This window comes from Capricornis sumatraensis, chromosome 3, assembly GCF_032405125.1.
Source record: "Capricornis sumatraensis isolate serow.1 chromosome 3, serow.2, whole genome shotgun sequence".
In the NCBI taxonomy this organism is placed as follows: Eukaryota; Metazoa; Chordata; class Mammalia; order Artiodactyla; family Bovidae; genus Capricornis; species Capricornis sumatraensis.
The window spans coordinates 41607142-41622560 of record NC_091071.1 but is presented as its reverse complement, the minus strand read 5'-3'; the positions used below and the strand labels follow the sequence as shown (position 1 = coordinate 41622560).

Here is a 15419-nt window from a genome sequence, read left to right as displayed (position 1 = left end):
GAAGTGTTGAGTAGCCTGAAGGCACAGGCAGAGAAAAACCTGCCCAGGGCAGAGTCAGAAGCCAGAAACGGGCTGAAGCTGGTGGCTAAGAATGTGAAAACAGCTACTGTCAAAAATTAAGGGGCTTAAGATAGTCCTAAGTAAGAGAAATATGAAAATGCCAAAGAACTGGGCGGTAACTTGAGAGTAACAAGTAACATATAAAACAATTCACTGGATAGGCTTTTGACAAAACTGACGCTGTAAAAGGAGGAGTCGGTGACTCTGAGCCAGGACCACAGGAGCTCTGTGCAGTGAGGCACTGGGAGGAGCGGACCCGAGCAGGGCCTGGGGGACGCAGCCAACCAGCCTGGCAAACGAGTGACCTAAACCCCAGGAGGGGAGGGGCGCAGAGGAACACGAAGGGACGTCTCAGTGATAAGAACTACACACAGATCACTGAAGCCTAGGAAATCTCAAAACAGGATAAACTCGAAGAAAGCCACACCCAAGGCACACAATCAACACGCTGAAAAACTGAAAAAGATCACAGAGGCTGCCAGAGGGGAGGAGTCATGGCCAGAGGGGTGGGGCTCAGGGCCCCCAGACTCCCCAGCAGAGACCCCAGAGGGCTGAAGGGAAGTCACTTGCCAGCAGCCTCTGCTAAGAAATGTTAGAAAACTACGGGACACAAAGGGAAAGTGGGCGGGCAGGACACGCATGCCAGCAGGCAGGGGTGGACACGGCAGCCTGCGGGCTGCTTAAATGAGGCAGTCGCGCAGCATGGTCGCAGCTGCTGGCGCTTTAACAGTGAGAAGAACTTGTGGTTGTGACGGGAAGACCCCACATGCCCAGCAGGGTTCCCTGGGGGCCTTTCTTCCCCTCGTTTCTGTTCTAAGCCAGTTATTTTCCATTTGGAACGAGAGCCATTGGAGGGGCCCTGGGCACCTCTGGACCTGAGGGCCATGGCCCAGCATGGGCACAAGGCTTCAGCTGGCGTGGCTCCAGCAGCAATGACGCTGCACATGCCCCCCCAGCTTTCGTCTGGGACCCCATCGTCTCACTGGTTGTAACCCAATCCCTCCTGGAGAGACAGACACCAGGCCACCCCTGGGGGACGACAGTCTCTCCCACCTGCTCATGGCAAACATGGGCCCAAGGAAGCACCCTAGGGAGGGGTCGGGCAGCTCAGCACAGGTGGGGCTGGGACCCCTGGAGTCAGCTCAGGCCGTGTTTTCTGAGGGGGGACTTCTCCATCTTTGAAGCCCTGCCCCGCCAGTGTGAGCCCTGGAGAGAGGCCATCGCCGTGCAGCCCTGGAGCTCCTAGCCAGAGCTGTGGGGGCCACAGGCCTGGGGCCACGCAGCCTTCCGGGGCCTGGGTCAGTGCGTCCACTCGGCACCTTGGCCTTGCTGGCTGGGGCTTTGAGTTCTGTGTCCTGAGGAGGCTTTGCTGGTCGGCCTCAGCCTTCTGCCCAGTGACCTCGGTGTCCCGGCTGCAGACTCAGCTGCAGGAGTGGTGTGGGGCCAGCGCCAGGGCGGTCCTTTCTCCTGACAGCTGTAGGAGGGCCAGGGCCACAAGCTGCCCCCACGACGGCCGGAGTCTGGCTAGCCTGCCCTGGGCGCGGTCCTCCAGCCACTGGCTCAGGCTCCCCAGCTCTGGAGCCCAGGAGATGAGGACGCTCCCTCCTTGGCACAGCCACCTGAGTGTCCATGACCGTCTGGATGCGGCAGGAGGGGCTCTTGTTGGGGGGTGAGGCAAGGCCCCGGGTGCTGGTCCACAGGCCACAACCAAGAATGCCCTGGCCGGCAAGTTCCTGAGGCCCCGAAGTTCCAGCTGCGTGAGGACTCGGCAGCCTAAGTCCATGTGTGGCCCTGACGACCTCTGAGCAATGCCTAGCTTTCCCACCCCAGTCCTGCCTCAGTGGGCCCCCTGGGCCCAGAGACACCCCTCCGTGTCACTCTACTCTGTGCCCAGCTGGGGGGCCTGACCCAGAGAATGAGGTTCACCAGAGTGTTTGGGGATGGAGGCCTATTTCTAACACGTCAGGGGGAGCCCCAAGGACTCAGGAGGCTGTCGCGGCACCCCTGTCCAGCACACGCTGGCCATGACCCTGTGCCAGGGGTCAGTGGGAAGATGAGCTGTGAGGTGTGACCTTCGGCCCAGGAGATGCCCCTCAAGGAGGGGGAGGGTGCTTGTAGGTGACATTCTGTGGCCAGAAGCCCTGGGCAGCTACACTGTTACCCCAGCTGTGGAGAGGTCACTCAGGCTGGTGGGGGCCGCTCTCTGTGCCCAAAGCTGTTGTGATGTCCCCTGGGCTGTGGCTGATGTCATGGAGTTAAGAAAAAGCTGGACATGGTGGGAGGTCGGGACGGGAGTCTGGGATGTGAGGTGTGTCTTTGTGTGGACCAGGAGCCATGGGCCTGGTGAGGGCCTGGTTCATGTCGGGACAGGAGGTCCCCCTGGGCCCACAGCAAAAGCTGACCACTGGCTCTGCAGGGTCTCTCCTTGGCAGAGCGTGGGGGTCCGAGGTGGGGGTGGTGCGCCTCCCCAAGTAGACAACAGGCCGTCTCTGGAGAACTCGCAGAACCTTCCGCAACAGCTGTGCAAACTGAGCGTGGGAGGAGGTGCGAGTGCTCACATCCTCAGCCCTTTCCCGGGGAACAAACGGAAACAAACAGAGCCAGGGACCCTCGGGGTCGTGGGCGTGGAGATGAGAGCAATGTGCAAACCCACAGCACCCAGTGGCATGCCTGCAGAGGGCCGTGTGCCCGGGAGGCAGCCTTGCAGAGCCGGGGGCCATTCATCCTCTCCGCTCTGGACAGCTGAGGCCTGGCCCCAGGAGGGCAACAGAGCAGGCCTCAGAGAAGAGCCGCAGCCTGGGCCTATCCTGGGCACCATGTGGGTGGGGGAAGATGACGCTGGGACGTGCCTGGACAAGGCTCCCAGGGCCTTGGGGGACAGAAGGCGAGTGCATGGCTGGCCTTTGAGAGTGACGTCCAGGGCCACAAGTTGGCATGATCTTTCAAGGTCCAGCTCTGGCTCTTCTCTGCCCAGTGTCCCTGTGCCACCACCATCTACCACTGTCCACCCAGGGAGCAGACCCAGAGTTGGGTGGAGATCCAGCCATGTGGCCTGGGAGCCACCTATCCCTGAGCCCCCCAAGTCTGCATGGCCCCCACGGTGGAGGTGACAGCACCCTGGCCCAGGTCACACTCAGCCAGGCCAGTCCAGTTAGAGGGTCCTCATCCTAAAATGCCACGAGACATCACATGCACTGGGAACCAACAAAGGCATTTTGAAGCTGCTGGGTCAAACGTCAACATAAATACCTTCCCAAACCCTATTTTCAAGTAGCTAAACCCTTCTACCTGCACCAGTAACCCAAGCTTCCTTCAATTATTTTTTTTTGACATGGCCATTTGCTTTTCCTTACCACTTGCCAGAGCTGGGCTCAGATTTCTGGAGAGAAACTAGTCAGTGAAGCCTGAGGGATGCCAGGAGGGCCCCTGCCACGTTTACGGCCCTGAGAGGGTTCCAGTGGTCCCAGGCTGGTGAAAGCAGCTGAAGCAGCAATTCATTAACGCCCCCACAGCCTCAAGAGCAACTCACGGTCACCCTGGTGAGCATGCAGGCTGAGCAGACCAGGTTCCCACAGAGGCTGTGCCCCAGGCGGGTCCTCCGAGTTGCCTCGGGAGCCGGACCCATGTTCTCCATCCGTAGGGCAAAGGGGAGCCAGCAGTTGGGCCTCCTGTGCCAGGGGAGGACTGTCCAGCGTGAGGCTGTGTCCATGCTGCCGGACCTCAAGGGCGCTTGAGCCTCTGCCTGAGCTGAAGTGTGTGCACGGCAGGGACGTGGAGGAGCACCCCTGGGCTCCTGGGGGTGTCCCTCCTCAGAGGCTGCTGGGAGTAAGGGTCACCGGCCAGCCAGGGTTTTGCCCTAGAGCCGAGTCCGGAATAAGCTGTGGTGCATCCAGACAGGGAAATATCAGTCAGCAGCAGGAGATGAGTTCTCTACCCACAGAAGGACACAAGCAACCTTAGCTGCACATCACTAAGTAGAGATGCCAGTCTGCAAGGGCCAGTCTGTACTCTTAGCTTAGTTTTTCTGTAAATCTAAAATTGTTCTTAAAAAGTCGGTTGACTAAAAGCAAAGTAGAGCTTAAAATACTGGCAGCAAAAGCAGGTGGGTAGGGGAGACCATGATGGCACATTTAAGCCACAGGACCATCATGGAGGCAAGGACAGGGATTCAGCACGTGCCCGCCTGAAAGAAACAGTATACTTGGTAATTAGGAGAGGGAAAGTAACGGAATGAGAAAAACTTCAGAGGAGAGCTAAACAAGGGAAAAGAGAAAACAAAGCTGTGGAAATAAATGCACCTGCTGAAGTACAGGAACTTTTCATTGGAAGAGCACAAGGCTGGTTGGAAAAGAATCTGCTCTGAGCACCATGAGTGACAACTCCCAAGGAAAGGACACAAATCCAGCCTGCAAAATAGGAGACTACCACAGCCTGTTCCTTGACCAGGACATCTGAAAGCAGATAAAATGGACAAATTCCAAGGAAAATGTTTGCCATTAAAAAGCCTACAGAAAACAGAGACCCTTCATGTTTGGCAGCCACGAAAGCTTGTCAGTGGCCACACAGATCCCACTCCGCCCACCACCCCCGGCCCGGGCCGAGTGGGGATGGTGGAGCAACAGTTCCATCTTGTCTGCAAGGGTGAGAGCGAGACCCAGAGCAGAGCCAGACATGGCCAGTGTGGACGGAAAAGCACCGACGAACCTCACTGACAGTGCGAAAAACCCAGACAAAACGGTAGCAAGTGTACCCAGAAACGTGCTGGCATATACAAAGCACGACCGAGTTTGATTCATTCTAGGAAGGCAACTGACTGTAGCTGCATTTTTGCTAAACCTCACCCACTCATGACTAAAAATACCCAAAACAAAAAACACAAAACTTCTAGTAAACAAGAGCCACAGGCTCCCGCCTGGTGTGGGTCCCCTCCCGCCCTGGTGCCATGGAGCCCACGTCTGGGGCAGCTCGGCACACGGCCCCCACGCCGAGGAGCAGGAAGATGGGGGCACGGTCCGCGGGGCAATGGGGCCCTGCGGGTCCACCCTCACAGGCGCAGCAGATGGGATGTGGGAGCTCAGGTTCTCCGTGGGCGCGGCTGCTCACCTGGAACAGGACCTGCAGGGCCCCGTGGACGATGCACATCCGCCGTCCGAGGAAGATGAAGAAGGGCACCACCAGCTCCAGGAAGTGGTTGCTGAGGGTCTCGAAGCGGTGAAACCACCATGGGGAGCGGTGCAGGAAGTAGGCCACAGGGTTGGGCACCGGTTGTGTCTGTGGGCAAGGGAGGCCCTGAGCTGTGCCTGGAGGCCCCTGGGGGACCCTCCCTCCACACCCTACCCCGTGCGGCCCCTGGCAGCCTGGCTGGAGAGGCACCCCGCCAGCAGCTCACGTGGCCGAGTTGGCACTCCTAGACTTCCCGTACTTCTGACGCCGACCCCTCAGGGACCCCCGAGGGCCCTGGTGACCAGGTGCTCAGAGGCAGGGGGGGCCCCTGTGGTCACAGTGCTGAGCCGCTCAGGCGCTGGCGAGCCCCCTGCGAAGGGACGGGGTGCGGGGAGGAGGCGGGGCAGTGGGAGCTCTCACGTGGAGTTCCTCGCAGAGGACATGCAGGCTTGGGGCACGGGGTCCCGGCCCCATGTGTGTGTTCCTGGGAATAGCCTCCACATGTGTGCGGGGTGGGCGGGCGCGGCAGGTCCCCAAGGCCCATGTGTTGACTCAGCCATGGCGCCGGCGCCCAGGGCCCAGCTGACGGGCCCTGTCCTCCCTGCACACGCAGCCGTCCACAGAGGGGCCAGCTGTGCCGACGCCGTGTGGGGCTGGGGCAGCCGCTGTGGACATCCAGCTGTCCGTGAAGGGCACAGTGCCGGGCGGGACACCAGGCTTCTGCAGCCCCAGACCCGGTGGACCCACAGCCCCACTGACTCGGAGTGTGCCTTCCCGTGTCTGTGCAGAGGGGGTCCGACAAGGGCACCGGGGTCTGCTGTGCACTCCCCCTTCGAGGCCGTGTCCTTTGCACAGGCACGGCCCACACGTGCACACACACAGACAGCACGGCTGCTGTCCGCCATCAGAGGAAGTGAGTGAGTGACAGTCACTCAGTTGGGTCCAACTCTCTGCAACTCCATGGTCTATTCAGTCCACGGAATTCTCCAGGCCAGAACACTGGAGTGGGGAGCCTTTCCCTTCTCCAGGGGACCTTCCCAACACAGGGATTGAACCCAGGACTCCCACACTGCAGAGGGAAGGGCTGGGCCAAAGATAAGCAGTGCTCGCGGTGGTGACTCCCCCTGGACGTGGCTTAGAGCCAGCGAAAGGAAGCACTCTCCTACAGCTGCCAACCGTGCGGCCTGTGCACCCCGGCCCTGGGTGTGGCTGTGGCCTGAGCCTCTCCCTCCCCGCCGCGGGCGTGATTCCTCGCAGATTAGCTGTGGGCGCTGCCGGTCGGAGTGCGCCGGCCCGGGTGCCCTGGAGGGGACTGGAACAGGGAGGTCGGGGCTCCAAGTGCGACGCCCCGGGGAAGGGCCACCAACCCCCCAGGAGAGTGTCTTCCTGCTAGCTTCTCAGCTGGACACGACTTCCAGCTTACAGAGTAGTTGTTTCGTTGCTCGGTTATATCCAACTCTGTGACCCCGTGGGCTGCGGCCCGCCAGGCTCCTCTGTCCATGGGATTTCCCAGGCAAGGATACTGGAGTGGATGGCCATTTTCTCCTTCAGGGGCTCTTCCCGACCCAGGGATTAAACCTGCATCTCCTGCATCGGATTCTTTACCGCTGAGCCACCAGGGAAGCCCACAGAGAAGTCACAAGGACAGTAAAGGAACTCGGATGCCCAGCTTCCCAGGTGTCCCCCTTCTTCCAGCCCCTTCCTCCTCGGGTCGTTTTCTGTGTCTCCGAACACTGAGCTGTGACGACCTCGTGTGGGTCTCGTAGGAGCCCAGTGGCCATGACGCTCTTCTGCTTGTTGCCGATGACGTCCTGGTCATGAGAGCAGCCGGGGCCTGAGACCCTCAGCTCCTGCCTCTCTAGGCCCCTTCTGGGCATCAGGACCCCGACTCTGGGACCCCCAGCTCCTGCCTCTCTAGGCCCCTTCTGGGCGCCAGGACCCCGACTCTGGGACCCCCAGCTCCTGCCTCTAGCCCCCCGTCTGGGCGCCAGGACCCCGACTCTGGGACCCCCAGCTCCTGCCTCTAGCCCCCCGTCTGGGCGCCAGGACCCCGACTCTGGGACCCCCAGCTCCTGCCTCTAGCCCCCACTCTGGGCGCTGGGACCCCAACTCTGGGACCCCCAGCTCCTGCCTCTCTAGCCCCCCTTCTGGGCACCGGGACCCCGACTCTGGGACCCTCAGCTCCTGCCTCTCTAGGCCCCTTCTGGGCGCCGGGACCCTCAGCTCCTGCCTCTCTAGCCCCCCTTCTGGGCGCCAGGACCCCGACTCTGGGACCCCCAGCTCCTGCCTCTCTAGCCCCCCTTCTGGGCACCGGGACCCCGACTCTGGGACCCCCAGCTCCTGCCTCTCTAGCCCCCCCATCTGGGCTTCAGGACCCCGACTCTGGGACCCCCAGCTCCTGCCTCTAGCCCCCACTCTGGGCGCCGGGACCCCAACTCTGGGACCCCCAGCTTCTGCCTCTAGCCCCCCGTCTGGGAGCCAGGACCCTAACTCTGGGACCCCCAGCTCCTGCCTCTCTAGCCCCCCTTCTGGGCACCGGGACCCCAACTCTGGGACCCTCAGCTCCTGCCTCTCTAGGCCCCTTCTGGGCGCCGGGACCCTCAGCTCCTGCCTCTCTAGCCCCCCTTCTGGGCGCCAGGACCCCGACTCTGGGACCCCCAGCTCCTGCCTCTCTAGCCCCCCATCTGGGCGTCAGGACCCCGACTCTGGGACCCCCAGCTCCTGCCTCTCTAGCCCCCCCATCTGGGCTTCAGGACCCCGACTCTGGGACCCCCAGCTCCTGCCTCTAGCCCCCACTCTGGGCGCCGGGACCCCAACTCTGGGACCCCCAGCTTCTGCCTCTAGCCCCCCGTCTGGGAGCCAGGACCCTAACTCTGGGACCCCCAGCTCCTGCCTCTCTAGCCCCCCTTCTGGGCACCGGGACCCCGACTCTGGGACTCTCAGCTCCTGCCTCTCTAGGCCCCTTCTGGGCGCCGGGACCCTCAGCTCCTGCCTCTCTAGCCCCCCTTCTGGGCGCCAGGACCCCGACTCTGGGACCCCCAGGTCCTGCCTCTAGCCCCCACTCTGGGCGCTGGGACCTCCCACCCCCTCGGAGGGAGCAGGCCGAAGCCGCCCTGGGGAAGGAAGACATCCCGCCTGACAGGTGGTGCCCAGACCGGGTGAGAAAGACAGGGCTGGTTTGAGGAGCTCAGGCAAAGGAGGCTGAGCCGACACCACTGAGGAGAAGGTTGTTCTGAGGCCAGATGCCCTCAGGTGAATCACGGAAAGGCCCCAGTGTGAGCCTGAGTGTGGTCAGCAGCAGCAGCAGCAGCAGCAGGGAGTTGGAGGGCCCGTCCTGAGGGGATGGTGGGCTCAGCCTGCGCCCACGCCCCCACCCACCCCTGGCCACCCTGCTCACCTCGTAGTGGAAGTCCATGCAGGTGAGGTCCCGCCAGCACCGGTCCCCTCGGATCTTGATCAGGCCCTGAAAGGATAGAGAGGACCGTGAGCCACCCCTGGACAGACATGCAGGGGTGACGCAGAAGGGAAACTGCAAACCATGTTCCTGGAGGAAACACTCAGCGTCTCAGGAGTAACAGCAAATGCAGGAAGAAGAAACACTCTCCTTTTTACAGCGTCAGTTCCTCCTGTGTTTCATTAAAACCCAGCTTTTAGACTCTGAGCATCATCACAGTAATGCAACTGTGAGGTTTTAGAAAAGGCAAATTCATAAAGCACGAGAACACAGCCTGACTTAGAATGCCAAGGAGGATGGGGGGGGGGGGAATGATGTCCCACTGGGCCTTGGAGAGAGTATCCACCTGCCGCTGACGCGACGGGAAACACAGCATGCGGGAGACCTCGGGCTCAGGGACTCCTGTGCTGCCCAGTCCACCGGGCAACCCGCTGCAGAGAGGGGCTCCTGTGGGTGAGCTTCCCAGCAGCCCCGCCAGTTCCCCACCAGGCAGTGGCCAGCATGCTGCTCTGCAGCGGCCATGAGGGCAGTCAGCTCCCATGCCTGCCACACATCCCGTTCACCGGCCCTTGGGAGTCACAGCTCCACCTGACCCCCACGTGGTCAGAAGCCATCTGTCCCCTGGCAGGAGTGAGGCTGTTGCTTGACACAGAGGTTCAGCCCTGTTGTCTGTCTCAATGGACGGCTGCCCTGGAAGGTGAGAACTGCGTCACGAAGACAGCAGCCTGTATGGGAAGGAGTCTGGGACAGTCGAGGGCTCTGAGCCAGGAGCGGACAGTGTGAGTCACCCGACCTGTGGTGGCCAGCAAGGCGGGATGCCTGCCCAGGAGATGAGATGTGCCCCACTCCAGCCTGGTCGGGAACATGGAGCCCGCAGGATGGGCCGAGGGCACAGCCAGCTCCTGGCCTGGGCCCCTGTGGGAGGCAGGGATGCCGTGGCACCCGGAACAGACATGAGAAACAGTGAAGCCCTGCAGCAGCCTCACCGGCGGCTTCCACGGTGAGGCCAAGTGGCTGCGTTCTGGCCGAGCTCACAGGCCAGGTGTGAGTGCTGTGCGGCCCAGCAGTGAGTTCATATGTGTGTCCCGTGGAGGCCGCAATACCCAACTGTCCTGGGCGCCATCCTCACTGGTGGCTGTCCGGCAATCCCCCCAGGGGCCTGGGAGCCTTGCAGTCAGGTGGAGCCACGCCCGAGGACCTGCTGGCCGTGTCTGCAGACTCTCGAGACAGGTCACTCTAGGGGGCAGGGTCGAGGCTCTGGAAACGGGGTTTGCTGAGATCACGGACGCGCTGAGGAGACAGCTCCCAGCATGGACACCCCAGACTCGGCTGCATCTGCATAGAAGCAGTGCTGCAGACCCCAGCATCCTGTTGGCCAAACGCCCTGCTGGCTCCTGAGGACAACGTGCCAGTTCACACAACGCTCCCTGTGAGCACGGCTCCGCTCCCTACATCCCCCGGAACCCGAGAGTGGCACTCTTTGGAGATTCACACCAGGCAGAGAAGAAAAAAAACAAAATAATTAAAATGTCATTCAAATTCTAAGCTGATATGAGACACTTAAAAATCTGAAACGTTCTTCTGGGAGCAGAGGATAATTATATTCCTCCCATCTATTGATTTCTCTCTACAATGCAGATGTCAGATTTTCCACGGATTTTTTTTTCTTCCAGAGTAAGTGTCAAAGGAACAAAGCCTTCTTTGAGCCTTTTTCAGCCCAAAATTAATTCCAAAAAAATGGCACAGACAGGCCAGTAAGACACCAACTGACCTGCAGCTGTCCACTCAGCCCCTGCTCTCCTTGGGGAAAGGGCAAGTGCCAGGACCTGGGAACATTCTGGGGCAGCTGAGGGGGCCCAGGCCTCACCTCATGGGCAGTGGGCGGGGGCAGTGCCCAGGGGACACAGAGGGGCTTCTCTCTGAAGCTCACAGGTCCCTGAACTCGCTTCTGAAAATCTCCTTTTGGAAATGGGAGAAAGGCCTTCGGCCACAGAAAGAACATCACTTTCTTGATACTACATTAGTCCCCCTACACCAAACTGGGTGGGGGGCTCCCAGGCCTGTGGTGGTGGGAGGGGTGACGGCCTTGGGTCCCAAGCCAGCACCAGCTCCCTCATCAGCGCCCCAGTGTTGCACGTGCCCTGCACCCCATTCTCCCCTCAGAGTCTGCTCCAGGAACCCTGCTGTTCATCTGTAAGCACAGGTGGCAGCCCTCTGCCTGCTCCTCCCACAAGTGGACACAGCCCATCTGCAGGTGCAGGAAGAGGGCTGGCTCTCCCTGGAGCAGGCCTGCTGGTCGGGGATGTGTCCACAGCTGTGGGCATGCAGGCTGGGATGCCTCAGTTCTGATCGAATCTGGCAGCGCCCTGCCATCTTCTCTGGCCGTGGAGCTGACCCATGGGACCCCATGTGCTCTGCGACAGGTGGGGGAGCCCCGTGTCCTGACTCCTGATGACGCAGCATTTGAGGGTCACAGCTCAGCGCTCAGACCTCACCTGAGTGCACACGGGCTTGCTCAGGGTCTCAGGACTGAACAGTCCACATCTGAAGGGGTTGCAGCCAATCCAGGGCTACCACGGGCCCCTTCTCTCCAGGACGGCGCAGTGTCTGCTTTCAGAATCCCAGGTGGGGTCAAACAGAAACCTGCCCCCTGAGCTCACCAAGGCAGCACGCAGGTGGGGGTCACCGTGTCAGCCATGGGGGACCCTCTGGGCTGAAAGTGAAGGGAGGGAGGGAAACTGTGGATAATGCTGGTCGAGGGCTCATCATGCCCCCTCCCCAAACCCCAGAAGCCTGTGAAAACCGCCCAGACGACCTCTGTCAGGGGCAGACCTGCCAGAGCTTCGGAGCGGGTTGGGGGATGGTCCAGGGCCCCCCACCATTGCAGGTCCAGGCACCACGGTCCTGCTGTGGCTGGTCAGAGACCAGGGACGGGGAGGGGGGCTGCTGTGAGGGGGTGCAGCTGGGCAGAGGTCAGAGTCCTTGGACAGTGCTCCTCAGGGTCCCAGGATGCCTCCCAGGAGCTGGGGTGACAGACCGCAGGCTCCGCAAGGAAGTGGCTGCCGATGCCGACTTGATTTGTTCTTGGGGGGAGGGGTGTGTTGCATCCCCGTGTCTCTTTTATTACGTTAATAAGATTTTACTGCAGGGATTGACTCCTGGGGAGGTTCTTCCTACTGAGCATCTGCTCCTCTTTGCTGAAATGGCACTCAAAGCTCATTTTCTCCTTCTACACAGACACCCAGTGATTTCGGCACTGTTTGCAAAATTGACTTTCCTTTCCCCTTAACCTGACTTGGTAACTTGGCTCAAAGTCAGTTGACAGCAGGGGTGGGTCTCTCTCCAGACTCTCCTCTCCTCCACAGATCTATTTTTCTAGTTTAGATCAACCTCATACTTCAGTTTAAATTAACCTTAAGAATCAGGAAGTGTGAGTCCTCCAACTTCGTTCTTTTTCAAGATTCTCTTTATGTGAATTTTAGAATTGACATGTCTTTAGAAATGTCAATAGAAATCACTCTGAATTTATATATATATCCAGGTGAAAAAGACATCTTGACAATACTGAGTCTTCTGCCCCGTGCGTGAGGGACACCTGTTTGCTTACGTAGGTCGTTTATGTTCATATCAGCAATGTTTTGCAGTTTTATCACATGTCTTCTATATCCTTAATCAGATTTATTATGAGGCATTGGAGTTTTCAAGCAATGGCCCATAGTATTTTCAGAATTTTATTTTCAAATGACTTCTATGATGGACCATTCATTTTTCACATTGACTGTATCCTGCAACCTTGCTAAATTAATGTATTCACTTTGGTAGCGGCTTTTTAAGATTCCCTGGGTTTTGTATAATCACATCTGTGAATGTTTCACTTCCTTTTTTGGAATCTTTGTGCCTTTATTTCTTTTTCCTGTCTTATTGCACTGGGATTTCAACACAGTGTTGGAGAGCAGCACCACAAAGAGGCAGCAGGCCTGTCTAATCACACATGGATGCTCTCCCTCATCACGGCACGGGAGCCCCGCCTGAGATGACCTTGCGTGGGCTCCTCGGTGTGCCCTGTGCTGAGACGGACAAACAGCTCTTCAGCTTCATTCTGCTGCTGTAGTGAAGTGCATTTCCGAGGTAAGCCACGCCTCTCTCGTGGCCGGGCTCGATCTGCCGGTGTTTTGCTCGGAGTCCCCGTGTCTCTGCTCATGAGGGATGCTGGTTGGTTTTCCTTCTGCGCTGGCCTCCTCGGGTTCTGCTGGTCACGTGAAAGGACCTGGGGAGCGGCCCCACCTCCGCTGTTCTCCAGGGTGTGTGTAGCACTGCCCTTACTTCCTCTTTAGATGTTTGATGTCACTGCTGAAGCCATCTGTGCCTACACATTCTTTCTGGAATGGTTTTTTACATTTTGTTACAAATCCAATTTATTTACCAGATAGGAAGCCCTTTCGATTTCCTCTTTCCTTCTGTCTCAGTTTGGGTGAGCTACATTTGTCAAGGAATTTGTCCATTTCATCTGTGTTGTCAAATTTACTGGCCCAAAACTTTCATAATAGTCCAGGTGACTTTATGGCTGAGTCTCAGACAAAACTGCCTTTATCTGAAGAAAGTGTTTTCTCATGGGCCTTCAATCACGGCTGGCCCTGCTGCGTCCTGGCCTCAGAACAGCCGGTCCTGGGGGCGTCTCTTTCTCCAGTTTAGACGCAGCTTTTGTGTGTTAACCAGACAGGTGTGGTCTGCACACAAAGAGCTGGGGATCCCAGGGTGTTGTGCAGGTGTGAGGCTGGAGCTGTGGGCGGCAGTAACCAGGCCCAGGCTGCCCTCCGAAGCCTGCAGGCACGCGGGTTGCCCGGTACAGACAGAAAAGCGCACCCTCGTGCTGCCCCTGGGGGCCCGGAGGCTTGTGCTCCTGCCCTGATTCTCCGCGGTCTCCTTTCATGCTGCGACCTCTCCATTTGCGTCATGTAAAAACCGCCTGCCTCGGGGACTTCCCTGTCCAGCGGGTACGGCTCGGTGCTTTCACTTCTGGGCCCCGGTTCAGTCCTTGGTCAGGGAACTAACATCCTGTAAGCTGTGTGGCATGGTAAAAAAAAAAACAAAAAACAACAACAGCAAAAAACCACAACCTGCTCTGGCCACAGCAAAGATGCAACTCTCGGTGAAAACTGCTGACCTTAGCAGTGATAGTGCTTAGTGAGAATTTAGGGTCCGAAGTTCTTAACTCTTAAAATGTGAAGCAATAATAAAAACAATGTGGTACCTGGGGAATGGAAGAACTGTAGAGAGAACACGCAGGAAAAAAACAGCCACCCTAACAACCTAGTTAGTGCCGTGACCCTAACAACCTAGTTAGTGCCGCGCAGGCTGACAGGCCCCCGCCCACACCCGGCAGCCGGACGGTCTCCCCGCCCTCGCCCAACATCCACCAGCAGGGCGCCCCCACTGACATCCAGCAGCAGACAGGTTCCTACGGCCCTTGTTCTGGCGACACTGCGTCTTCAGGCTGCTGTCCTCGTGGGCCCTGGACATCTCTGCAAGGCAGCCCCCACCCCAAGGCAGGCTCCTACAGGAAGAGGGCCCGCAGCCCCAACCTGTGGTGACACCCCTGCCCCCCAGCTGCCGTGGGGACAGTTTGGGGCCGTCATGTCACCTCCATGTCCACGGAAACGAAAAACAAGATGAGAACCCGCAACGCACAGGCCAGGCCTGCAGTCTGTGCGGGAGACAGGCGGAAAGTGGTGGCACCTGGCGGGGCTGCCGGTCGGTCTTTCCAGGGCTTGAAGGACGTGGTGTCACCTGCTGCTCCGCCCAGGAAAGCCCAGCCCTGGAGTGTGCGGGGTTCTGCTCTCTGTGGGGCTGATGGGTGCCCAGCGCAGGGACGGCATGTGCACACCCGCCTGTGCTCACGCCTGCCCAGACCTCTGCCTCTCCTGAGTGGCCCGTCGTCAGTGGAGGCCGCATCCTTCCCGGGCCGCACGCGGAGGCTCTGCCCACTGTGGTGAGTGAGCCCCCAGCCTGTGGCTTGCCGTTTCTCAGTGGTGTCTTTTGAAGAGCTCAGGATTTTAATTGTCCAGTTAATCCATGTCTTTTCTTTAACGGTTAGTGGTTTCTGTGCTTTGAGCAGCCTCTGCCTCTCCTGGGACTGCAGATGTTCTACGTTATCTGCGAGGGGTGTCTTGGTTTTATGTGTTTGTCCACCTCAAACCGCCTGTCGTGGGAGGTGTGGTGGGGGCGGGGGTTTGTGCACCCAGTGGACACCCAGCACCTCTTGTGGAAGCTCCTGTCTGTCGTAGCCGACCTGACTCGCTGCCTTGTCCAAAAGTGACCTGACGCTGATGTCAGTGTGGCGCCGTCTGCACGCGCTGACCTGCCCGTCGCTGCAGCCTCGCCGGCGCCTCCCTGGCACCTCGAGGGCCACGGTCCCTGGAGCGTCTGGGACCCATAAGCAGCATGAAGCTGACTGCTTTACTCCCAGTCAAGACTCGGTCCTGGGCATTTCCGTGCTCACCAAACAATCAGTTCACCAATTTTGGAAAAAAACAAAACAAAACACTCTTCTAGGATTATGTTGGGGGTGAATGAAATCTATCGACCAGTATGGGGCCAACTGACTGCTGGGCATGAACAAGGAAGACCTCCTTGTCCAGGGCTCCTCCAAGCACCGTCTGGGGGTTTTCAGAGCCCAAGTGTCACACTTCTGTGAGTACTTCCTAAGTATTGTATGGTTGTTAGGGTATATCTGTAACTTTGT

The 15419-nt window shown here is 59.0% G+C and overlaps 1 protein-coding gene across 3 annotated transcripts in view; it reads right to left on the bottom strand.

The window, feature by feature from the left end:
* Positions 1-15419, bottom strand: part of LMF1 (lipase maturation factor 1) — a 52315-nt gene that overhangs the window by 6871 nt on the left and 30025 nt on the right. For 2 of the 3 annotated variants that reach the window (XM_068968244.1, XM_068968245.1), the window contains 2 exons: positions 8621-8686; positions 5164-5331 (listed from right to left, as the gene is read on the bottom strand). In XM_068968244.1, the coding sequence (XP_068824345.1) occupies positions 5164-5331; positions 8621-8686 (234 nt within the window). Of the gene's footprint in view, positions 1-5163; positions 5332-8620; positions 8687-9977; positions 9990-15419 lie in introns of those variants that run through there. The other variant, XM_068968246.1, reaches the window with a different exon arrangement.